This window comes from Neopsephotus bourkii, unplaced genomic scaffold (assembly GCF_033783945.1).
Source record: "Neopsephotus bourkii isolate Nb327-2 ecotype Australia unplaced genomic scaffold, CSIRO-AGI_Nbou_v1 NB_284, whole genome shotgun sequence".
NCBI classification, from domain to species: domain Eukaryota; kingdom Metazoa; phylum Chordata; class Aves; order Psittaciformes; family Psittacidae; genus Neopsephotus; species Neopsephotus bourkii.
The window spans coordinates 746,560-770,436 of record NW_026900793.1 but is presented as its reverse complement, the minus strand read 5'-3'; the positions used below and the strand labels follow the sequence as shown (position 1 = coordinate 770,436).

Sequence of the window (23,877 nt, the reverse complement as noted above, 5' to 3'; positions counted from 1 at the left end):
GAAAGGGGGTTGTTGTGTGTTCTCTGGCCAGGAAAAGATGCAGGATATATATTGGCTGCTGCGAGTGTGCATCCGCACCATCGAGCATGGGGACAGGACAGGCTCACTTTTCGCTTTTATGCCGGAGTTCTACCTCAGTGTGGCTATGAACAGCTACAGTGCACTCAAGAACTACTTTAGCCCTGTAAACAGCATGGAGGAGCTTCCAGGTAAGGGGATGAGGAGTCTTTGCCAATTCTGGCCTGATAAAGTGTAAAGCAAGCTGCGTCCTTACGGTGAAGTAGTGGTAGTTGAGCATCACCCCTTCTGTGTCCTTTCCTGGTTGGTGTGCTGCATCAGTATGTTATCTGTGTCCTGTGGGGCAGGCACTGAGTGCTGTTCCTTGAGCAGATACCCACTGGTGAGCCGTGCCTTTGCTGTGCTCAGGGAGGTGCCCATGCCTTGCCCATGCTTTGCCCAAAGCTGTCAGTGTGAAAATCATTGGCAGCTAAAAATTTTGTTTCCGAGGAGGTACCAGGAATGGGCTGGGATGCTGGAAGATGTGACTGCCCCAGCAATGTGTGCCACTACATGCTGCTTTCTGTGTGGGAGGGGAGGTGCCCTGTGTGCAAGAATTGGGACTGCTTTAGAATCCTCTTGGGATTTGGATATGTTCCTATCAAGATACCACCCAGTGGGTGCCAGAGTCTTTTTAGGTAGATTCCCTCTGTGTGCTTTCTGTGCTTTTCCTGGCTCAGTGATCCCACTAAGCTCTTAGTTCTGTGCTTTCCAGAGCCCACAAAGGTAAGAAGAGCTTCTGTCCTACCAATAAGACATAGCTAAAGTGTTCAGATCCATTAAGTGGGAGCTGTGCCTGCTGCTCAGGGAGCAGCAGAATTGTGTTAGCAGATTTCTTCAGGGCCTGCAGGCTGGACATGGCTTTTCAGCATAGATCTAGGGTGTTACTTGTGTGGCTCAGCCCCTTCTGCATTAGTCCTCTCTCACTTGCTGTCTGACTCAGCTACATGGTTTTACCTTTCTCTGAGTAAATGTTTCAGACTCTGCAGACTGAGATGAGAAGCTCTGTTGAGAGATGTGTTTTCCCAGCTGTCTGCTTTGACAACTAGACACACCTCAAGGCTGGAGTTAGTTGTAGCAGGAATGAATTCCATGGACTGTGCCATGTCCACAGGAATGCTGGGGCCACAGGGCTGCCCATTAGGCTGTTGGTGTGAACCCTGCTCCCTCTTTCTCTTTGCAGGCTATGAGGAGACCCTGATGCGCCTTGCTGCCATCCTGGCCAAGCATTTTGCTGACTCAAGGATTGTGGGCACAGGTAAAACTGCACTCCTCTGCTTTGGAGTGATAATGTTGCAGGTCTGGCTGATCCCACGGCCAGAGGCTCACCAGACTGCTGTTGAGATCTATCTGCTGACTCTTTTGAGGGCTTTATGTCTTAGCGTATAAAGAGATGCTGGGCACTGCCCTTGTCTGGCCTGTTCTGCTTCTTCCAGGATGAGATATATGACCTAGGATACCCTTCTAAGAGTCTTTTTAGTTTTAAATTCTAAGGTGTCCACTCTGGGGTTATTCCTTAGCTGCCTGAGCATTAGCATGCTCTCCACATCAGCTGGGACAGTGTGCCTCTCTAAGTGAGGATCAGTCTCTCCTAGCCTCTGGTGTTGAGGTGCTCTCTGGTATGCTGCATGTCCTTGGGTGCCTGGCCTAGTCCGTTCTTATTCCTCCTCAGACATCCGGGACTCCCTGATGCAGGCGTTGGCCAGCTACGTCTGCTACCCCCACTCACTGCGTGCTGTAGAGAGGATCCCAGAAGAGCAGTAAGTGCTGCCCTGCCTGTTCCTGGGGAGCTGGGGCAGGGCTGGAGTGGTGGCAGGGTGGCTGGTGGAGCAGGTGAGCTGCCAAGCACTGTTGAGGGTCCAGAAGCTGCAGCAGAGCGCTGGAGTTGATTTGAGAGCCTTCTGTCACTCTCATACCAGTGGCTTTGCTCTGCCCCAGCTCCGTAGGTTGTACTGTGTGTCTTATTTAATCCCCTGTCCCCAAACCCTTTGAGCTGACTTAAGTCCTTCTCCGGCAGGCGGATCTCAATGATGAAGAACCTCCTGGCTCCCTATGAGCAACGACCCTGGGCACAGACCAACTGGATCCTTGTCAGGCTGTGGCGGGTGAGCATCCTGTGTCCTTGCCCTTCCCAACATCTGAGAACATTTCACTTCCCACTAGCAGGAAAAACCCAACTGTTTTCCAGGTTCTAAGATCTTTTCTTATCTCTTTTACCAGGGCTGTGGCTTTGGGTACAGATACACACGGCTCCCACACCTGCTGAAAACGAAGCCTGAGGATGCCAGCCTCCCCAGCCTGCAGAGTGAGTGGGGCAGGGGATGGGCACTTGGGATTATGATGAGTGGTGAGGCAGGACCAGCCTCTTCTCTCGTAGCTGTCCCTACCATGGGCCAGGCCAGCTTGTGAGGTGGCTGCTGAAGTAGAGGAGTCCTGATCAAATATTCAGGCCTGATCATTGTAGCCTGGACATCTGCAGCTTTTCTGCACTGGCTGGTGACTTTTTTGCATGCTGGGTGTTGGGTTAGATCCATCCTGAGGAGAGGTTCTGCCCTTCAAGGAAGAGGAGAGAGGTCCAGGGCTGCATCCTTACAAGAGCTTTTCCCCAGCATGTAAGCCAGGGAGAAAGCTCTCCGATGTCCACAGCTGCTGTGGGGAAATGTTTACAGGTGTGCCAGGCAGTAGGTACCCCATGAGTGGGAGTGGGTGCCCAAGGAGACAGGGCACTGGGCAAGTTTTTAAGCAGGAAGTGTTTTAACCAGACATCTCTCATAGAGCCTGGTGGAGCCTGTCCTATCTTTGGCACTGCAGTTTGGTTCTCAGTACTGTCACCAAACTGAAGGATTCCTCAGCTCTGTTGTGGCTGAGAAAGATGTGGAGAGGAGAAGGTACCTTTCTTGAGCTGAAGAATATGTCCCCAGCTTCACCCTTGCACAGTCTGGGCATGTTCATATACATTCCTGATCCCCCTCTGCTGTGGAAAAGGCTTTGTGCCAGACCTCACACCTGTAGAGCAGAGGGTGCTGCAGCCCGACGTGGGCAGGCAGCATGTGGAGGTGTGCACTAAGCTCTGTCCAGCAGCGAGAGCTGCCAGTCTCTGTTTTTAACTCTGTTTTAACAGCATTCTTGTTCTCTTTCTCTCTCCTGCCATGGGTGCTCAGGAGATCTCTCTGTTGCTAGTTTCCAGAGTAAGTTTGTCGTGTGACCATCTCTTGTCTGGTGAAGTAGGTTTAGAGAACTCCTTCCTTCCCCTCTTCAGTCTAGAGACCTTTCTTGAGAGCAGAGGGCTCCACACTGTGATCATTGTTCTCAGTTAAGTCCCTGGGAGATGCCTGCAAGCTGGTGCCCACATGGCAGTCTCTAGGGCTGCATCGTGGACTTGCTCTTACCAGGGTTACCTCTGGGGTCAGAGTCCTGCTACAGGCTGTGCCAGCCTTGGATTCCTCTCATCCTTGCAGGATGATGGGGAAGCACTGCTGACTGTCTCCTTACCCTCCTGCCACACAAACAAGTCTCTGAGTGGCTGCCAGCAGTCCTGTGGGGCAGTGACCAAGCTCACCTATCCTGGGGAGCTCTGGAGCAGAAGCAGAATTTCCTCAGCTTGCGGAGTCTCTCTCCGTCCATCCCTGGGTGGCTCTGCAGTCTGATCCCGGAGGGGGCTGGGTTGGCTACTGGGGACTTGCTCCTGGGACTGCTATTTTAAGGTGCAACCAAATCAATAATAAATGCTGATTTAATTGAAAAGGGGCAGGAGACTCAAAGGTGTCCTTGAATGCTACCCAGGGAAGGAGGAGGCGATAACCTCCCTGCCTGCCCACCCATCAGTCTTCACCTTGTTGCAAATTGAGCATTGGCAGGGACAATGGGGCAAAAAAGAAATCCCTGTTTGTCTGGGGCTGCTTCTGCAGGCAGTCTGAAGGGAGCTTGGGCAAATGCCTCTTCTCCGGTGTTGTCCTGCTTTGGGAATGCTTCTTTGGAGGACTGTGCAGGTGGGGAGGGTGTGCTGGTGCTGCCTTGCCATATCTGTGAACAGTCCTATGTTGCCTTTTGCCCATGCTCACTGATGGTGAGCAGTGAGATGGCTGCTTGGGTTAGCCCAGGTTGGGGGAAGGACTCAGAAAGGCCGTGTGTGTTCCTGCTTCTGTGTTCCTGCTGCCTCCCCAAGTTGTTCCTTAATCCTGCTGGCACAACAGCTCTCATGCAGGCAGAGCTCTGCCTTCAGTTTGGCTCCTGACAGCAGCTGGGGGCTCTGTTCAGAGGCAGGGGCAATTCTGCTGTAGAAACTTGGTTTACTTTCATTATGACTTCTAGGCAAGGCCGGGTGCTGTTTGGTCATGAACACAGCGATCAGCAGCAGTGGCCCTGTGCCAGGCCCAGCATGTCTTATTTCACCAAGCTGCAGGGTGCCTCCAGGTTGCAGCACAGGGCTACTCTGCCCCAGGCCTTCTGCCCACACATCCATCAAGCAGTGAAGGGTAGGTGGATGGGACCATGAGATCATCTGAGCTGAGCTGTGGTGCAATGCTGGCCAGAAAATATACCCACAGTCCTTTTCCAAGCCTAGAAAATTGCCCAAGCTGAAGAGTTCTTTCAGGAAGAAAACCCATCTTGATCTGACAACGCCAAAGGCCTCAACTGGTGGCAGTTGAACTCTCCAAACCCTTCTGATGGTGGTTCCTCATCCTCAGAAATAAATTCATCCTTTTCCTGATGAGAATGTACCTAACCTCATCTTCTGTCTTCCACTGCTGTTGCTCTGCCTTTCTCTGCTGAATTCAAGTGTGCATTACAACATTTTGTTCTTCAAAAGTGCTTGTGTTCCAGCGTAACCTCATGTCTTGGTCCTTTCTAATAGTGAAAAGAAAGTGCAACCTCTGTGTCTTATTCAGGAAGGGGGTTTGGTTTTCCATGAGCCCTTCACATGTTTTAGCAGCCCCAGAGGTGCAGTGTCATGCTGTCTGGAATGCTTCCATGATCCATCAGCTTTGTGATGGATCATGTGATGGAGCATGTGTGAGTCCCAGGTGTGTGCTGGGGTGTCCTGATGCCTCAACCTTATTGATGATGATGCACTCAACCTTATTGATGCCTCACCCCTGCAATGCCTCTTGCTTTCCTTCTGCCTCACCCTGTAACATTCCCTTCAGTGTTCTAAATGCTGCAGTGTGTCCAGAGACCCCCCACTTGGGCTGCTGACCAAGGAGTCTCACAAATAACCCTCTTATAAATCTTCTTGGGTCATTAGCAAATTATAAAGTACATGATCGTCTTTGTGTGATGAAAGTCCATGACCCTGCTTCTTTACAGTTATCTAGCAGGAGCACTTATTGAAGGCTTCCACTCTGTCTGCTTTATTAATTTTTAACTCTATTAATGGGCCTCTGCTGCTGTCAGACTTTCTCCCATTACTACTGGGTTTTTTTTACTAATTCTGCTAGATTTTTTCCTGTAGTTGAAGAAACTTTGCATGGAGCCTGTCAGGGATGTTTCTTTTATGTCTTCTCCTTCTGTTACCCCTTCTTGTTTTCATCAACTACTGGCTATGTTTGGTTATGTTCATTTTCCACTTTCCATTTTAACTTAAGTCTTTGTTTCATCCTGATCTCAGTAAGCCTTTTAACACAAGTGCTTGCTGTAGCACTGGAGCTTTCTGGCTGCTTAATATCTTCTTAAAGATCTCTGTGTTTTTATTCACTATTCCCCACACACACACCCCCCTAGATTTCTTTTTTCCCCTGGGTCTTTTGCTTATATTTTTACAGGAAAGTTTCTAATGTGGAAACATCGGTTATATCTATAACCACTGGGGTCATACTCTGTTGCCCACATTAAATGTATTAAAGTCATAATTTCTGGCCTTGGAAAACCACTGATATCTGTTCCAATGAATGATCTTTATCTGTCATAATGAAAGCTAAGCCAAGATTGAGTGGCTTTTGTAGTAGGGAGTTACAAGTTTTAGAAACACTAATGACATACATTGTCAGGATCAAGAATGTAACCACATCAATAAGTGTCCACAGACTCCCTATGAAACAATCTCCCTGTCTGAAAATGGCACATGTAGGGGATGTGTCATTACCCAGGAAGGCAGTGGGAGCTGAGACCTGAAGGAGGTGGGTAGAAGTGCCTCAACAGAGAAAACCATCTTGCAAATGAAGATAAACACAGCACCAGGACTAGGTTTCTGGATACCACTACCTCATCCTAGAACTCATGCAAGAAATGAAGCTGCTCTTGCTGTATTCCAGGGCTGGTTTCTTATATTGCTTTCGAGAAGTAGCACTGACAGCAGCATCTTTAAATTCAGAATCCTCTTGGGAGCAACAAAAGCCAGAGAAGTTCACTGTTTCCAGTGTTAGCTTAAAACCTTAAAAAAACCTACATAATTGTGGAGCAGTTTGAAAACAGGCACCATTTTTTAGTGCTTTTATAGATGGGCACAGTCTTTGCCAGCAGCAGGGAAAGCATTTAAGAACCTAGAATTGGAGGTTTGGAGCAAAGTCATACCACTTATTGGAAAAAGACCATGAGGAAATAGTCATTGGCTAATAATCAGGATAAAGCAAGTTATTGCAAGCATAAAAGCATCCTTCAAAAAGCCAAAGCTGCCTTCTAATGAGGTAGACTTTGGCTGGGTGATTCATTTTAAGATCTGTCCTGACTTGAAATGTTGGTAGAAGAGGCTTTGGCGACAGACCAACAGGTCAACCCCCAGAGCTTATCCATGAGGAGTGGTGATCCTTGCTTAGAGCTGCTTTGGTATTTGAAGGCTGGAAGGGAGCTGGTATGGCAGCAGTTTTAATAAAAAGTACTTTTTGTATGCTGAGGGGAAGCTGGGGAAAAGAAGACATGAAAAACTCAACCCTCCAAAAGGACCTTCCACTTCTGAATGACTGGCAGACAAAATGCTGATGGAATTCAGCATCACCAGGTGTGGAGGGGTAAATGTGAAAGGAAAATGTGGTTAAAAACCAGTGGGCTGCAAGCTCTCATCTGTTCCCTGTTCAAGCTGGTATCTTCCATAACCCCTTTAATGGTGTCCAGGTCCTTATTTCCCAGTCAGGAGTGAGATTTGGGGTCATTCTTCCCCAGAATTTTCTCCTTTATGTTGAATACAATCAAGTTTTTTGTCCCAGTCCTCAAGTTTCTCAGGGTGCCCCTAGGGCATTGGACAAAGCTGCTGGTTTAGTGTCAGCAGCAGATTTGGTAGGGGTGTGCTGTACACCATCATCCATCACTGTCAGAGAGGACGACGAGGTTGGTTCCAGTGTTCACTCCTGGGCTTCTCCACTTGCGCCCTGCAAGTTCCTGAGGGTTATCCTTGAACTGCCAACCTATTGCAGTCTTTCGAAAAATAGCAGCTTGATGCCCAGTCCAAGGAACAAATCCCACTACAGCAATTCTGAGGAAGGAAAACAGAACAAAATCAAAACTACATTAAACTACATTATGCCTTCCTGCAAATCTGCCACATGCTTGTGGTCTGGATGCTGTGTGAGCTTCTGGTTCCACTTCTTCAAAGAAAATCTGGGAGAACTGGCAAGGCTCAGGGAGGGATGGCAAAGGGAATGGTTTCTATATGAGAAACTGAACAGGCTGGGGCTGTTCCCATTCAGAAGACTATTGTGAAGGCTTGGAATCATGGCTAGCTGGAGGAATTGACTGGAGAGCAGTATCTTGCTGTCTCTCCCACCAGGAGATGGTTGCAAAGGATAAATACCAAATAAAGTGAGTAGGCACCAAGCTCAAATCCAAATTCATCCCTCTGCCCACAACTGGGCTGTGAAATATTGCTCCAGGATATGTTCAATCCTAAAGACTTACACAGTTTAAGGGGGTGCTGGGCAAGAAATCGACTGAGGACCACTAAATATGTATAAAGGACATCCAGCTTGTGCAGTCCCTGAGCCATGTGTAGCCAAGGGCTGAGAAAGTATTTGTGGGTGGGACCAGGACATCAAAGATGTTTGTTGTGATGGAATCCCTCCCAAAGATGTGCTTTTAGGCAGGATCAAAGCCAGGGCCTGCCCAAAGTCATTATGCACTATCAGCAGTGTCCTCCATAACAACTTGCTAGTGGGTATCATTTATCCTGTTTCTATTGGAGCTGATGGTCTCCTACCATTCCCTTCTGGCTTTGCTAATCCCAGCTAGCAATCTGCCTGTAGTTATGCCTTGCTTCTCAATCCCTAGGGGTGTGGTGGACGTCACCCTGTGTTTCATTTGCCTGGGCTGGCCTTTCAAGAAGCTGCCACCCCAAAGACACAGCATGGCTTGTTCCTCTGGGCACCACAGTGCTGCCAGAGCTTCCACATGCTCTTACAAATAGCTTCTAGTAGAGGGAAAAGTAGTTAGATTGGGGGTTTTCCCTGTATTTCGTAGATCTGTTCAGGTTTCTTTCTCCAAGCCCTGAATTTTAGCCTGTGGTTTGAACTTTCATACCCTTCCCATATAGTGTTTAATGCTCTTGTGAGCCTTTCACTGACAGTGAGTCCTTCTGCTCATGAGAAGCATTGGTTTCATTTGTGCCCCTTTCCTTTCCCTGTGTGGCGATGGCACCAGTGCCCCACAAAACCCTGACTGTTTCCCAGCTGCTGTGTCTGTCCCCCTCTGTGCTCTTGATAGTGAAAAAGCCCCAGGGTGATAGGCCGTGTACGGTGGGGATGTGTCTGGGCTCAGGCTGAATCTGGCCAGAGAGCATGAGCAGCTCTGCCTGAGTCTGCCCAGGGCAGAGCCAGCCCCAGCTCCATGCGGAAGCCTCTAAAGGGTGGAATTTACTAGGTACCTTCCTCCCTGGATGCAGGTAGACAGGCACGGCCACATGAGACCAAGGATGGCTGTGCTAGCTCCAGGCAGCTGCTGCCACACTGGTATCAGGAACAGTTCATGCTGAGCTGACCATGGGCTGCAGAGCTGAGCAGGAGGGATGCAGAGCTGCAGGGCAGTGCTTCTGTGCACATGGGCAGCAGTGAGCAAACAGGGCTCTTCCCTGGTTAATTCAGGCTGGCATTCCAAAAAAAGGGCTTGGAGGGTGAGGTTGCTGAATAGTCCCTGCACTCCAGCTTTCAGTGCCCTGCCACCTCTGATTACTATAACAACCAAGCCCAGGACTGGGCTCCCAGTGTGGCCTTGCCCCCCCACCCATGTCCACTCTGGGACCAGGCCACTGAAGCTGTCGCTGTCTGGTTTCAGAGCCATGTCCCTCCACCTTGCTGCAGCGGCACATGGCAGATCTGCTCAGCAGTGACCGTGACTTGGCCCCCAGCTTCCTCAACAGTGTCCTCAACCAGCTGAACTGGGCTTTCTCTGAGTTCATCGGCATGATTCAGGAGGTGAGTGTGCCACCCAGGGTCTGGTACTCAATGAGTGCTTATGTCCTACACACGGCAAGGTTCAAGGCCCAACTCAGGGTTGAGTGTGCTGTGGTTCCCTGGCATGTGTTGGAGCTGAGTGGGCTGGGGTCACAGACCTTCGTTTGGGAAGGGGGCACCTTGTTAAGCTGTCTTCATTGCTTGGCAGATCCAGCAGGCAGCAGAGCGCTTGGAGAGGAACTTTGTGGACAGCCGGCAGCTGAAAGTGTGTGCTACCTGCTTTGACCTGTCAGTGAGCTTGCTCAGGGTGCTGGAGATGACTGTCACACTGGCACCAGAGATCTTCCTTGACTGGAATCGACCATCATCAGAACTGCTGCTTCGGAGGCTTGCCCAGGTATCATCCTTTAGTGGAGTGAAAGGGCATAGGGGTCCCTCTGCCTTCTCTCCAGATGTGTTGTGAAGTGGGGACTCCTGCTCCAAATTGTGGAGTATTTATAAAGCTGCTACAGCAAACCCAGCTGCCACAGAGCAAGTGGTGCTCCCTAAAATCTCTACGTGTCAACTGCTCCCCTCCTTTGCAACTGCTGTGGTCACAGCTGATTTCTGCCTCTGCTGGGAAGGAGGAGGACAGCTACTTAAATCTTCCTTCAGAGAGGCTATGGCCAGTTCCTTCCACTCAGTAAATGCTGAATTCTCCTGTGTCGAGCAGTGTCATGAAATCTAGAGAAGGAAGCATGGTACATCAGAGCAGACTGCTGCGCAGAGTGTAGCTGGCTTCACAGGGATCATGCCCTCATGTTTGGACAGGCATCTTGATCTTTTATCCTTCATTCTTAGGATATGGCACCGAACATCTCCACTTGCCTGCTGGGGTGATCGTACAGCCCTGTTCCAAACTACAACAGCATTTAGGCTCCAGTAAATTGTTTCTGTTCTAAAGCATGGGTAGTCCTGGAAAGCCCAAGGGCAGGCTGCTCTTGTAGGAGCCAGCCTGGTGGAGAGCAGTTGTACATACCTTACCTATACTACCAGGGTTGGGTTGATACAAGGGTTGAGGCTCAGGACTCTGAGCAGACAAGTCAAAGCAGGACATAGTGGGGTCTAGTACAGTCGGGGAGTGTTCAGATTTGATCCTGGGATTTCTGTAGGGATCACTGTGTGAGGAGGAAAGTGAAGGGCCCTTAGCAGGTGGTTTAGGCAAGTAGGAGAATAGGCAGCAGAGAGCAGAGTACTGGAGCATCCCACTCATGTCCTCGTGGGATGTCCTATGTGTCCTGTGAAGCCATGCCCCACTGCTGAACATGCCCACAGAGGGGTGCAGTATTCTGCTTTTTGTGCATGAGGGCAACAGGAAGAGGGTTGCTGCATTTGAGAGATGGTGCTCAGCTTGCAGCAGTTGTGTCAGGCCTGGAGGCGACCCCACTCATCGCACTGGGGGTTTGGGTGAGAGCTAATGGTGGCTAGTGAAGTGTCTTTACAGTTGATCCCTTCTGTGCTGGTTACAGGCAGAAATCTCTGCCTGTGGCGATGTTCTCTCAAGCAGAGAAGCAGATTGCTCTCTCTGCTCATCCTGTGCTTCAGGGCTGGGAGGTCCATCCAGCTGCCAGCTCCAGGCAGGGCAGGACCTGGACTGTGCTTCACCCAACTGACATTGCTGTTGCCTACAGCTGCCAGTCTGCTCTTCACAGCCTGTGGGTGTCCTAGGAACTGTAGCTTCTGCTTGCCAAGAGTTTTTATCCACAGAAGTAGCTTGGCTTCTTTAGGTGGGATTCAGATGTAGGTGGAAGATGCTGAGATTCAGGTGGCTTGACCTCAGGCTGAGTTTTCCCTAGGAGGTTTGGGTCTGGTACAACCAAGGTGGTAAAGTGCCATCTCCATCATGCCAGGGCCAAACAAGGTCTGTGCTGTAAGCCTCCCTTGGTGCATTTACCTGCTCCCAGGCACCAAACCTGAACTGTAAGGATGTGCTGCCCCAAAGCGTGGTGTTTGGATGCTGCTTACAGAAAGGCCCATTCAGGTAATACAGACCCTCTCTGCTTTGCCCTGCACAGCTCTTGAACCAGGTGCTGAACCGTGTGACAGCCGAAAGGAACTTGTTTGACAGAGTGGTCAACCTCCGTCTGCCAGGTGAGTCTGTACATCAACAATGTGTCCCACTCCATGCTGAATGAATGCTCCTGGGAAGTGAGGGATGGCTTGTAGTGAAGGTCAGTGTGGAGGTCGGTGGGATTAGGCCACAGGAGTGCTGTCTTCAGAAGACATGTAAATCCTCCAGATGTAAATGAGTGTTGGTGCTCTTCCTAGGCCCTAAACCTTTGTCTGTTCAGCTCTGGTACCCACCAGGATCTCTGTTCCCATGAGGCAGCTGATACATGGGTCTGGCTGTCACAGTTAAAGGGGTGGCCATGCTGTGCTTATATAAGGAGGTGTCTTGCTAGACACTGATCTGACATAGGCTAGGTGGTGCTGTTTGAAAGATTCAAACCCTGGACAGATTGCCGTTTAGGTAGTAGGCTTGGTTGCTGGGTTCTGCATTGCATAAAGGGTGCACGGAGGGAAGCCATTCTTAGCAATATCAGTCCTCTTCTTTGTGGAAGTGACTGTGAGCAGCTGAGTTGGGTCTGGTAGCAGACTAGCTCCAGGTGCTGTGCTACGGGCATCCTATATTGCCTATAGAGCAGCTCTGCCTGTTGCAGTGGCAGCAGCTCTACCTTTCTCTTTTGCTTTCATAGGGCTGGAGAGCGTGGACCATTACCCAATCCTTGTGGCTGTGACAGGGATACTGGTCCGGCTGCTTGTGGACACTGATGCTCAGGGGTGAGTGGCTTTTGACTCCCAAAGCATGGAGTCACTGCATGTGGTATTGCTTTGGGTGCTGCGACAGTCAGTGCCATGGGAGGTGTTGCAGGAGTGATGTGGGTGCACGGGGACCAACAGAGTGAGGTGAAGCAGATGTGATGGAGCATGCAGAAACCAGAGTCGCATGCCCCTGCAGGAGCTGCATCCCAGTGCTGCTGGGTGTGAAACTCCTTCCTGTGGTGCAGGAAAGCCCTTCTGAGAGGTAGCTAGGAGGTGCTGTGCTGACAGCATATGTGCACCTTCCTCCTCAGTGTGACAGGACAGCTGCTGTTGGAGGCTGTGAGTGCTGCATGTAAAAGAGCTGTGCTGCTGTGGTGACACAGGCAGTGCTGCAGCTCACATCAGTGAGTGGGGGTTCATTAAATTTCCTTTACTCTGGATTTATCTCAGGAAGGCATCAAACGTGTGCAGAGCCCTCTGGCTTCCCAAACTTGTGACACAAAGTGAGACAAATCCTGCCCAGGCACTTAGGTGATGCTGGTTTTCAGATGAAGCAGATCTTGTCTTCATGGTAACCAGCTGTTCAGAGAGATAGCACTGGGGGAGTGATGGTGGCTGGACAAAGCTACATCTGACCTGTTGGTTACTGTGTGTCTGTGCCTGCTTGTACCAAGCAGGCAGATAAGCCTGTTCTAATACCCTCTGCAGCTCTGCATTTGTTCTCTTCCACTGTCGTTCGTAAGTGTCTTGCCTAGCCACAGCACCCTGTAGGGTGCTGTAGGAGATCAGGCTCTTCTGTCTGTGCTGTATATCCTGCTTGTTTTCACATTTGGAGAGCATGGTAATCTCTGGCTTTCTGGAGAGCAGAGCCCCATCTGGCCAAGCAGCTCAGCCCTGCAGCCAGTCTTTCAGCTTTTTCTCTGAAGGACTCAAAGATGTACACAAATGTGCCTAATGATATCCTGCCTCCGTGGCTGCTGCACCAGTCTCACAGCCCCAGGTGTGACAGTGCTAACAGCTTAGCACAAGGTCACTGATCAGTGGCCTTTTTGGACTGGGAACAGGGGGGAATTTTGCTCGCCCCCAGAATCCTGCTCCGTGGAAAGGGCAAACATCATGAATTTGATGCAACAACTAGACACTTCTTCCTGGAGGGAAGAGGGGATGTGATAAAGCATGTCCCTGCATGCCAGGCAGGATGAGAAGCCCTTCACTTGCTCCCTGAACAGGTTGCTTGTAGAGTCAAAGAGGAGAAGGGATAAAGCTTTTCCTCTGGCTCTCAGTGTAGCAAACTCTGAAGACTGTTGGGAAGATGGTAATGTGATAATCACATCCTTCCTAGCCTGCAGGTTGTCCTGGGGAGACAAAAAGCTTCTAGATTGTGTCTTTACCTGAAAAGCCAGTTGTGGTTTGGGTTAGTGAAACTGAAGTAGGCAGTGTCAAAGGGGCTGTTTGCCCCCAGGCCACATCATCCCCTGTCTGCCAACAGCATCCTCCATGCCTGGGGTATCAGCAGGCTGCACAGTCACAAACCAGAGGTGCTGTCTCCTCTGGAAGTGACGAGTCTCTGACTGATCTTCAGGGGCTTTGTAGTCACCTCCTTTGTCACTGAAAAGCAGAAATAAATACAAAATGGGGGAGTGATACAAGAAGGCTGTTAGCCTGCCTGGTTCCCCATGAGGAGGCTCTGCCCCAGAGGATGACAGGGAATGAGATCTTGGGTGACTTCCTTGGTTTTGCTGTGTTTTTTCTGGTTGCCTCGAACGCAGCAAACCAGTGCTGTAGCAGGCACTTGGTTGGAAGGTGAGCAAGCTTTGTCCTAGGACAGAGAAAGTGGGTTCATCTGGAAGTGAAGAGCAAAGTCCCGTTTATGAAGCCAGTGGAGAATGGGTGGGAGTAGAGAGCCAAAGCCCTGCCAGCTCACTCAGCTTCATTGTCAGGATGTAGTCGGATGCCTCAGCTGCTCCTTGCCCAGCACAGAACTCTCAGCCAGGCATCGAGTCCTCTTGCTGCAGACTCCTGGCATCAGAGCCATTAAGCACAAGAAAAGAGAACCTTGCCCAGGCTGGGATGTGATGAGGCAGTTGATACACCATACACCTTAGTCCCTGGATGGAGCAGGCTCTGCTTTTGAGAGAAATGTGTTTCCTCACTGGGAATGGCTGGTGCTGCTTGTGGTTTACCAAAGCTTCTTGCCCACTTTGTCCAGGCTTACTGATCTTTGTAGCAGGGGCTGGAGATTTTGTGGCTCAGCTCCCTCTCTGTAATGAACTTTGCAAATGGGGGCAGAAAATCAGTGCAGGGCACAGGTAGGGAGCTGCTGGCTCAAGCTGGAGTCTGTCAGCAGAGGGGGTCTTCTAGTTCATAGACAGGAGCATGGCAGTTGCCTGTCCCTTGAGGGCTTTCTGGGAGGGAGCTAAACCTTGTCAGCAGGTGAGAGCAGGGCAGCCTGGTGCTGGGGCCTGGGCTCACCAACAGACAACAGCTTCTTCATTTAAAACTATTTTGGTCTTTGCAGTGTTGTGATGGGACTTGCTGGGCATCCTGACATGCTGCTCCCTCCCAGCCTCAGGTCTGACAGCAGTGGAGCGGCACCTTCATTGCAGGGAGCCTCAGTGCCTGGCAGGGACAGGGAGGAGGGATACTTGTGTGCTGCCTGTTCATCAGGCCCTAATGACTGAGCCTTGGTTTTGTGGGAGGAGAGGGAAGGCAGGATCTGGCAGGCGGAGCAGGTATCATCCCCATGTTGGTCTGCTAAATAATTGAGCAGATTTTCTATCAAGCCTCTTCTGGAGTCAGCTAATGGAGCAGAGTTGGCCAGAGCTTGTGTAAGGATCCTGGCAAGAGCCAGCAGCAGGGGAAGGGGTGAGGCCCAAAGGTGAGGCTGTTGGTTCTCTGTGTGTGAGGGCATGTTGTAATTAGGACTGGGCATATGGATTGGAACAGGCTTTGTGGGAAGTGAGTGGCCATTCCAGAGCAGAGATGAGCTGTGTTGTGTCAGAGCTTGGCCACCATTCCACTCCTCAGCTTCCACCATGCCCCATTGACACCATGCCCTCGGAAGCATGGGGAGCAAGGCCAGGCCAGCATGTTCCTCAGCCTTGCCCTTGGCTGATGCTCTCAGTGTCAGTTAGAGCATTAGGACACATGCAAGGAGTCAGCAAGCCTGTCTGCAGTGCAACTGTACAAGAAAAGACCTAAGCAGCCTTCAAGGTGTATCTGCAAGAGACTTCTGCCCAGAAGATAGAGAAGACAGGAGGAAAGAGCCCTTCGGTCACCAGGAACGTGGTGGGACCAGCCAGCAAAGCACAGGATGGGGATCCTGGGCCAAAACCAACCACACTGTGCCAGTGGGATGCTGAGTATGGGTCAGTGGGACTTGCCAGGAGCTGCAGCACTGAGCTGATACGATGTCGGGGTAATTCTGTCTGGATCCCCACCACTCTTCTCCTTTGTACAGTACAGATGGGTGCAGAGGGACTGGCAGGAGGGTGGGGATGGAGAAGTTCCTTGGGCAGAAGTAACATACTGGTAAGCAGAAAGGTGAGGATGCACCAGGTGGGGAAGGCAGGCCAAGGAGGATCTGGTTTTGGGGTCACCCGCATTGGAAAAGTCACAGAAGATCCCAGCTTGCAGGTTCCTAAACTCAGCCTGGTCACTCATCTACATGCTTGAGCACTGCTGGGATTCTGGCAGGTCCCTGCTGGCCATGGTAGTTCAATACAGTCCTGTAGGACACTGTAATTACTGATCACTTAAATGCTAATGCTCCTTCAACATGGATTGATGAGCAAGCTGTGTTGGAAGAAGGTGCCAGGAGCACTCAGTCTAAAGGAGTCCCTGCATGGAGGAACGACAAGCTCAGACCTAGGTTTCATGGTTTAAAATGGAGTCTGGCCTTACTGATCTTAGTCTTTATAGGCTCCAAACCAGAGCAGCAGGACTGCCAAGGCTGGGATCTCCTGGCTCCTCGGGGCTATCGAGGACACACTGGGAAGCAGGAGCAGGCATTGTGTGGGCCAGCACTGGGCTTTTCTGCTTTGAGCTCTTTGGAAAGCTGTGGGGAAAGGATGCAGGTCCAGCCATGGTGTGTCCAGCCCTGGTGGCAGGAGGACAGGCAGGAACTGGCATTCAGTGCACCCATATTGTCCTGGTTGAGCTGTACTGGGGGAGACAGGAGTCAGCATTGGAAGCTGGTGGCAAAGCCCAGTCCTTATCCCTGTGTGTGCAGCACAGGTCCCTGTGTGCTGGGGACACTGAGCTTTGTGCTGATCCTTTGCTTTACCCTGCAGAGTCAAGGAGCAGGAGACCACTTTGGCAGCAAGCCGGGGCTGTAATGGTGCAGAAAGCTGCCAGGAGAGGACAGTGCATTCCCCTGAGAGGATCCATTACATTTCCCAACTCCCCCCTGTCAGGGAGGCAGTGTTCCGGGCTGTTTTTCCTTGCTGAGATGTTTTGCCTTTCAGGCTGCTTAATGAACGTCTTTGACAGTTCAGACTGCCTTGCCTTGCTCGTTGGAGCAGCAGTGTGGTGTGGGGATCCTGCCAGAGCATCCCCAAGGTGTGAAACAGCAGCAGGATTTTCCTGGGTAAAGGCAGGGGGGAGACCTTGGGGCAGCACTGACACAAACCTCAGGTGTGTTGTCCCCAACATAGAGGGGCTCAGACTCCCTGCAGGGATAGGAGTATTGCAGCCAGCCTAGAAGAGCTCCCCTGGACTTCTCCAGGCTGGAGGGTCCCCAGAGGGGAGCCCTCAGGAGTTTTTTCACACTCCAGTTTCCCCAGGGTTCAGTCATTAGCCACAGCCAAGGATGCAGGTTTGCGGAATGCCTGGGAAGTTGATGCTAGCACTAGCAAGAGACCTACAAGGATGGCAGGAGGTTTGGACCTGGGCCCTGTTGGCTATTTCTCTTTCCCAGATACTCCCAGGGCAGGTTCAGTCCATCCTTCCCGTGGGATCCCTGCCTGGGTATAAAACCAGGGGATGGTGGAGACCTCATAGCAACCTTCCAGTATCTGAAAGGGGCATGTAGGGATGCTGGGGATGGACTCTTCATTAGGGACTGTAGTGATAGGACAAGGGGTAATGGGTTAAAACTGGAACAGGGGAAGTTTAGATTGGATATAAGGAGGAAATTCTTTCCTGTGAGGGTGGTGAGGCACTGGAATGGGTTGCCCAGGGAGGTTGTGAATGCTCCATCCCTGGCAGTGTTCAAGGCCAGGTTGGACAAGGCCTTGGGTAATACGGTTTAGAGCGAGGTGTCCCTGCCCATGGCAGGGGGGTTGGAGCTTGATGATCTTAAGGTCCTTTCCAACCCTAACTGTTCTATGATTCTATGGCATTGCCTCATCCATTCTCCAGGGACAGGATACCACTCACCTACCCACCTGACACCGAAGCACCTCATCACCCTGCTGTAGCTCCCCAGCGGGGCCAGCTCGGCATTGCAGGCTCCTCAGGAGCTGTGCCCTGACAGGAGGTGGCAGGCGGGCGGAGGCAGGGGTGAGGGTGCAGGCTGCAGGGCCTGTCGCTCCGCATCTCATCGCCTGTGCTGACTGCCTGGCAGCAGCATGGAGTGCGCGGTGCTGGGGCATGTATCACATGAGGCTGTGAGCAGGGCTGGTGTCAGGAGGGGCACTGGGGGGTTGTCTCAGGATAGCTGCTTCCCGAGTGCTCTCCGCTCCTTGAATGGGTGAGGGGTTTCCAGCAGGTGCTTTGGGCAGGGTTGGGTTTTTGCTGGGAATACAAAAACCCCAAAAGCTGCTTGTTTCCTGGCTGAAAGACTTGAAGGATGTGTGCTAGCGCTGCCCTGATGCTGCAGGGACCTTCCCCTCCCACCAGTCACAGTGCTGCCAGCAGCTCTTGGGGCTGCGATGTATGGCCATGGGGGGCTGTGGCTTAGAGGGAATGTTTGTGAAGGGTCCTAGTTCCTGTTTGTGCTGCCCAGGCTGTGTCTGAGCTGTGCTGCTGCAGCAAGGTGGGCCCAGCATCCCCTGTGCTGCAGGTGACAGCCACATGCTCCTGTTCTGGCTGTGGCTGGGATCATGGTGGCCAGCAGATGGGGGGACACCCTTATCCCTCTGCAGGACTAGGCAGGCGATGTGAGGGGGTAGAGCTGCTCCTGTGCCAGGGGTGGGTGCTGGGAAGGCAGCAGAGATGTCCAGTGAGGTGGGGGCTCTGTCTGCTGAGGGCATGGAGACTCACGGTCCCTCCAGAGTGCCTCTCCCCTGCATCTACATCCTGTTTGTCCCTTTTGGGGTCTGGTTGTGCCCTTGTGTCAGTAGGTGCTGCTCTATTCCAGCCCTCGGGCATCACTCTGCAGACCTGCTCTTAGGGACAAGACACTTGATGCCCTCTCGCACCAGCCCCAGGCCACCAGCTCTGTCTCACCACATTTAACCCCCTCACTGATGCCACCCTAAAGCCGTTTGATGGGAACAGAGGCTGCAAAGCCCAGTGCAAATCTGTGTAGTGGGCCAGCAGAAATTCAGGGCTCCCTCAACCACCCCCAGTTCCCACCACTGTGCCCAGGGGTTGCAGGGTGGCTGCATGCTGCTGCCCTGCAAGGGCAAGGAGACACTCAGCCCAGCATAAGCTTAAAAAAATAGGCATTTTTATTTCAATGTAACTAGAGAATTACAACCCAGGAGAGGAGAGGATTACTCACATTTATCGACAGGCTTATTAGATTACTGCCTAAATAGCTGTGCTTTAGCAGCGCGTTTGTCCGCCTCAAGGAGAAGCGGTGAAGGAGGGTGGTGCATCCGAGACCTCATCGTCCTTGGTGGCATGAGGAGCTCTGAGCAATGCAGTCAGGCGCTGTATCGCATCACCTAATCCTGCCGTGACTATTTACAGCTTCTTGGGAAGCAAAAGCTTGTGATGTTTGCTTGGCTGCATGGTCAGGGGCTGAGCTGCATCTCTCTCCTGCGTGGCCACCCCTGGGAAGGGGGTGCTTAACCCCCTTGTGACAGGGTCATGCTCTCCTCAGCTCCCAGGCATGGTATATTGATGGGATGGCAGGGGCTGGAAGAGGATGGTGGCATTGCCACCCCCAGGGGCCCTGGCATGAGCAAGGGCAGTGCTGCACTCATCATGGCTATTCTTTGGTGTGGGGGTCTGTGGCCGTGGCACTGTGTTTGGTCTTATGCCCAGGGACGTGGCAGACCACCAGCCTCCGTGTCAGCATTAGGGAGCTGGGGTGCCCACCTGAAGTGGGGGTTTCTCAGGCACGCTGGATTCACCAGCATTGCCCTTATGCTAACAGGGCCATTGCCTTGCTCACGCAAGGAGCTCTTGCCGGGCACTGGTATGCCCCAGCCCCAAACCCACCAGAAGCTCATGGCTGAAGCAGTTGTGGGTGATGCTGGTCACCCTTGTGGGTCGCAGTCAAGCCAGGAATTCAGGGTGTCCAATGATCCTGCAGCAATGGAGGAGAAGAGCTCCTGGAATGCCTCAGTGTTGACGAGGGCACTCGGCTCTGCTCCGCTAGGACACAATGGGGGTGTCTGAAAAGACAGAGCTGATGGACTCTGAGTCTGACTTGAGCTGCAGGACCTTGGGGTGCTTGGGGTCAGGGAAGTCCTCGCCGAGGGCCAGGCGGATCTTGCCATTCTGTGTGTCCCTGATGGGCTCGAGGAACACCACGTGCTTGTTGGCACTGACCTTGCGGTTGGGCCCATCGGTGGCGGGGGGAGTGGTGCTGAGGATGGAGGACTGGGCGCTGCACTCCTGCGGAGGGCTGGGAGGAGCTGGCTTCTTGCAGCAGTTCAGGCAGCGGCAGGGCGTGAGGTACAAGTAGATGAGCACCAGCACCAGGCTCACGATGCAGCCCAGCAGGGTTGTGAGCCCGGTGCTAAAGGTCTCCCCATCCAGCTTGGGGTAGTGGACCGTCACGTTGACCTCACACAGCCTGCTGAAGTTGTGGGGGCTGTTGATGGCCAAGCCTACGTAGACCCCTGAGTGCCAGGGCTTGGCCGCTGCGATCTTCAGGCTGCCGTTGTGGTAGACTTCCAAGGAGCGGTTGCTGTTCCCTGGGTGTTTGATGGGCTCGTGGTGTGGGGAGATCCACATGTAGGTGGTGGCTGCAGCCGGCAGGCTGGTGTTGCAGGTGAGCAGAAGGGTCTGGCCCACCATCACAGGGAAGGGCAAGGGGTGCACGCCTTCAGGGCCCGTCGAGCAGTTCTCAAACATGTGGTTGTATTTGAGGAACTTGATCAGGGACCGGGGCACGTTGTCGGACACCCTGCAGGTATGTTCCTCGAAAAAATCCTTCACAGAGCTGAAACCTCGCTGCTTCCAGTGCTGGAGCATCAGGTAGAGCGGGCAGCTGCACCTGATGGGGTTGTTGTGCAGGTACAAACCGTTCCTGATGTTTTCGGGCAGAGCGGCCAGCTGCTCCACAGGGATGCTGCTCAGGCTGTTGGAGGAGAGGTCCAACGTGCGGAGGCTGTAGTTTCCCAGCCCCTGCACCGAGTGGAAGGGGAAGGTGGTGAGGTTGTTCCAGCTCAGGTAGACTTTCCGCAGGCCGCTCAGCTTAGCAAAGGCATTTTCATCCACGCGAGTGATGTGGTTGTTGTAGAGCAGCAGCTCCTCCAGGCTCACCAGCATGTCAAAGTAGTGTGTCTCCACAGCGTGCAGGTGGTTGGAGGACATGTCGAGGTGCCGCAGGTAGGAGGCATTGTGGAAAGCCTGCAGAGACAGGTCCTTAATCCGGTTGTGACTGATGTGGAGGGCCTCAAGGTGTGGGACGGCGGCCAGCCAGCGGTCGTGGAGCTGGGTGAGGGCATTGTGGCTGAGGTCCAGGGTGGTAGCGGTGGGTGGCAGCGCATGGGGGACATGCTGCAGCATCCGCCGGCTGCAGCTCAGCACGTCAGAGGTGCAGATGCAGGTACTGGGGCAGCTGCGGGGCAGTGGGGAGGCGTGGGGAGCATGGCCATGGGCACACAGCTGGAGCAGCAGCAGAAGCTTCACCACCCATGGCCAGAGCTGGTCTGCGGGTGCTCGTGGGGACATTGTGCCAGGCAGGAGACTCTGTGCAGCCCGGCAGCACAGCCAGGCTTGGTAAGACAAGAGGAAATGTGCCCCAGTCCTCCCCGGTCTACCCCTGTGTTGCCCCGGCTGGGGGCTCTACCAAGCATCCATAGATGCCGCTTTGCACCCTGTAGAGGAGGATCCCGTTTCCAGCTGTGGGGCTTGATAAGAGTTAAAGGGTGGCATCTCCCTGCCCAGTGAAGCTGCCTCGTACCTGTGCTCCAGCTGCCCGTGGGCTGTCCAGCACTGAGGTGCGGGGGGAGCCGGTGCCCGGCATCAGGGGTTCAGACGCTCTGCTGCTTCAGCGCTGCTTCGGGGTGAGCGAACGCCGCGCTGCTTCCTGCAGCCCTGTGTCCCTGGAGCGCCAGGTTACCCGGGCTCAGTGCCGCCGCGGCACATCCCCAGCTCCGGCCGCCGGTGAGGGTGAGCCCGGTCCCCGGTCCGGCACCGGCTCCCTCCCGGGAGCTGGGCTCGCAGCAGGAGCGCGGTCCCGCTCCTGCCCCTATTTACGCGCTGGCGTGTGGGCTGGGCGGGATCCCATTGGTCCCAGCACGGGGAGTGGTGGCTGCAGTGGTGGCCATGGTCCACCCTTGCTGTCCTGCGAGCGGGCAGGGTGATGTGCAGCCACCACCAGCCCTGCGCGGTTCCTTGTCCCCAGGGGTGCTCAGGGCCACTTTGCCGACCCTCCAGCCCCATTGGTGCAGAGCTGCTGCCCCTCTGCCTGGAGAATGGCAACCTGGACCGGCTGTAATCCCTAAGGCAGCCGTGGCGGCTGCTTCGTGACTGCCCAGCCTCGGGGAGGACGCTGGAGTAAATCCACCCCATTGTCACCTCTGGGAGCCCCTCTTGTCCAGTCCTGCCCCCAGGCTGGCAGCAGAGATGGAGGTCATCGAACACACGCTTACACCCACTGCTTAGCACCCAGTTGTGGTCCTTCCTGCTGCTCTCATCCTGCACAGGCTGGCAGGGACCCCCCCACCAGCACTCCCAGGCGTGGGGTGAGCCCCATAGCAGAGGGTGAGGCCATGGCAAGGAAGGGGTGGTCACAGGGTGAAGGACATGCAGGAATGTCATTATCCAGAGCCTGGGTGCGTTAGTGAGGAGCGGAAAACAGGGCTGGGGAATTGCTTTCCATTAGGGCAGCAAAAAGCTAATTTGGCGGCTGCGGCTGCCTGCGCATCAAGGGGCTGTTAACTCCCTGTGCCCCGGGCCAGGCTCAGCCTCTGCCACTGCCTTCTCCCGTGCATTGCCTCCTGCCTCCGTATCTGTGCTTGCCCAATGGAGCCAGCTCTGCTTCTTCACCAGGGCAGTGAACAAGCTGCAGCACCAGTGCGTGATGGAAATACTCACTAAGGTGACCTTCATCTGTCCTGCTGTCCCCACTGATGCTGAAGCCAAGGAGAGCCATGACTGCTCCTTCCTGCCCTGTGGGGGCACACACTTGGTGCAGAGGCTGGGGGAGCACAGCACCCAGCATGAGGCTGCTGCGTGGCAGCTCTCCCTTCACCCTTGTGCTTCAAAGCGAGGGCAGTGCTGGCTGCTTCAGCTGCCCTGCAGCTCCAGCCGGGCACTGGTGCATGAGGGCTGCAGCCCCAGCAAGTGCTGATGCACCGTATCGATCCCTGGAGCCTCTGTGCAGAGATGATGGAGGAGGAGGAGGATGGCTGCTGCCCTTCAGCTGCATTTGAGCCTGTACTGATGATGCAGGGAATGGGGGGGTGTCTCTGGGTGGTGGTTTGTGATCACAGGAGGGCTGTTCCTAGGGCAGAAGCCTGACTGTGTCCCTCCACAGGGTCGAGCGTGCAACGGCGGTGCTGCTGGCGGACCCCTGCTTCCAGCTGCGCTCCATCCAGTACCTGCTGGGCCACGCTGAGCCCTCAGCCCTGGCAGCCACCGCCCCGGCCCCTGAAAAGCGTCATTTCTCCCTGCACACCTGTAAGTGCTGGCCCTGCGCTGTGCTCGCCGCTGCAGCCACGGCTGCGATGGGCAGAGCAGGGCTGCCCCTGTGACGTGTCCCAGTCCCCTTCCTTAGCACTGGGGACAGGAGACCATGGCCCCCTTGCTGTTCCCCAGCAGTGGCCCTTGGATGGGGTTGTGTCCAGTGCCTGCTTTCAGCAGTGCTGTCCCTTCACAGTGCCCAGTGTCCATCTTGCTGCCCCCAGCATGGGGATCCCTGTCACCAGCACCAGGCTCCCTGCCCTGGCTGGGCCCCAAGAGCACTCGCAGCCACTCATGCATTGCCCAGCCACCTCGGGACACATACATCTGTGTCACATTCACACCACGCACACCCAGTTTGTCCCCACAGACACAGATTACATCAGTACTGAGGAGCTGGTGAAGGTGGACAAGATGCTGAACCACCTGAGCGAGGAGTCCAAGCAGGCAGCTGCCACCACACTGGTGAGTGCCCCAGCCCGCTCCCCATGCTCAGCAGCGGCCCTGGCTCCTGGCAGAGCTGCCCTGGGATGCAGGGTTTTTGCTGCTACTGTTAACTGGTGCCTCCCACAACAGCCCACCAGTGAGGAAGACCTCTGCCCCATCTGCTACGCACACCCCATCTCAGCCATCTTCAGACCCTGTTCCCACAAGTCTTGCAAGTGAGTAGCTTCCATGTGTGACCCTAACACCAGGGTGACTGCCAGCACCTGCCCCCTCCTCCCGCCCTTCA

General features: G+C 53.6%; 2 protein-coding genes across 5 annotated transcripts in view; one reads left to right on the top strand and one right to left on the bottom strand.

The window, feature by feature from the left end:
* Window positions 1-23,877, top strand: part of RNF123 (ring finger protein 123) — a 46,323-nt gene that overhangs the window by 21,960 nt on the left and 486 nt on the right. For all 3 annotated transcript variants that reach the window (XR_009724517.1, XM_061346971.1, XM_061346972.1), the window contains exons 26-37: window positions 32-209; window positions 1,241-1,315; window positions 1,730-1,817; window positions 2,075-2,162; window positions 2,278-2,362; window positions 9,253-9,392; window positions 9,580-9,768; window positions 11,426-11,501; window positions 12,107-12,191; window positions 22,999-23,141; window positions 23,515-23,609; window positions 23,721-23,806. Coding sequence is in view for 2 of the 3 variants with exons in the window: in XM_061346971.1 (XP_061202955.1) it covers window positions 32-209; window positions 1,241-1,315; window positions 1,730-1,817; window positions 2,075-2,162; window positions 2,278-2,362; window positions 9,253-9,392; window positions 9,580-9,768; window positions 11,426-11,501; window positions 12,107-12,191; window positions 22,999-23,141; window positions 23,515-23,609; window positions 23,721-23,806 (1,328 nt within the window). In the remaining variant the exon portion in view is untranslated. The remainder of the gene's footprint in view (window positions 1-31; window positions 210-1,240; window positions 1,316-1,729; window positions 1,818-2,074; window positions 2,163-2,277; window positions 2,363-9,252; window positions 9,393-9,579; window positions 9,769-11,425; window positions 11,502-12,106; window positions 12,192-22,998; window positions 23,142-23,514; window positions 23,610-23,720; window positions 23,807-23,877) is intronic.
* On the bottom strand, window positions 18,765-21,604 carry AMIGO3 (adhesion molecule with Ig like domain 3). Of its 2 annotated transcripts, XM_061346984.1 has the most exons (2): window positions 21,421-21,604; window positions 18,765-20,864 (listed from the first exon to the last, which is right to left on the bottom strand). In XM_061346984.1, the coding sequence occupies exons 1-2, from the start codon at window positions 21,481-21,483 to the stop codon at window positions 19,662-19,664; spliced, it is 1,266 nt and encodes a 421-aa protein (XP_061202968.1). In that variant the 5' UTR covers window positions 21,484-21,604; the 3' UTR covers window positions 18,765-19,661. The 2 variants fall into 2 exon arrangements, with proteins under 2 accessions (XP_061202968.1, XP_061202967.1); XM_061346983.1 differs by having other exon boundaries at window positions 18,765-21,559.

Bases quoted from the DNA above. Each gene is read 5' to 3' on its own strand.
- AMIGO3 (XM_061346983.1), bottom strand. From the start codon at position 21,188: ATGTCCCCACGAGCACCCGCAGACCAGCTCTGGCCATGGGTGGTGAAG.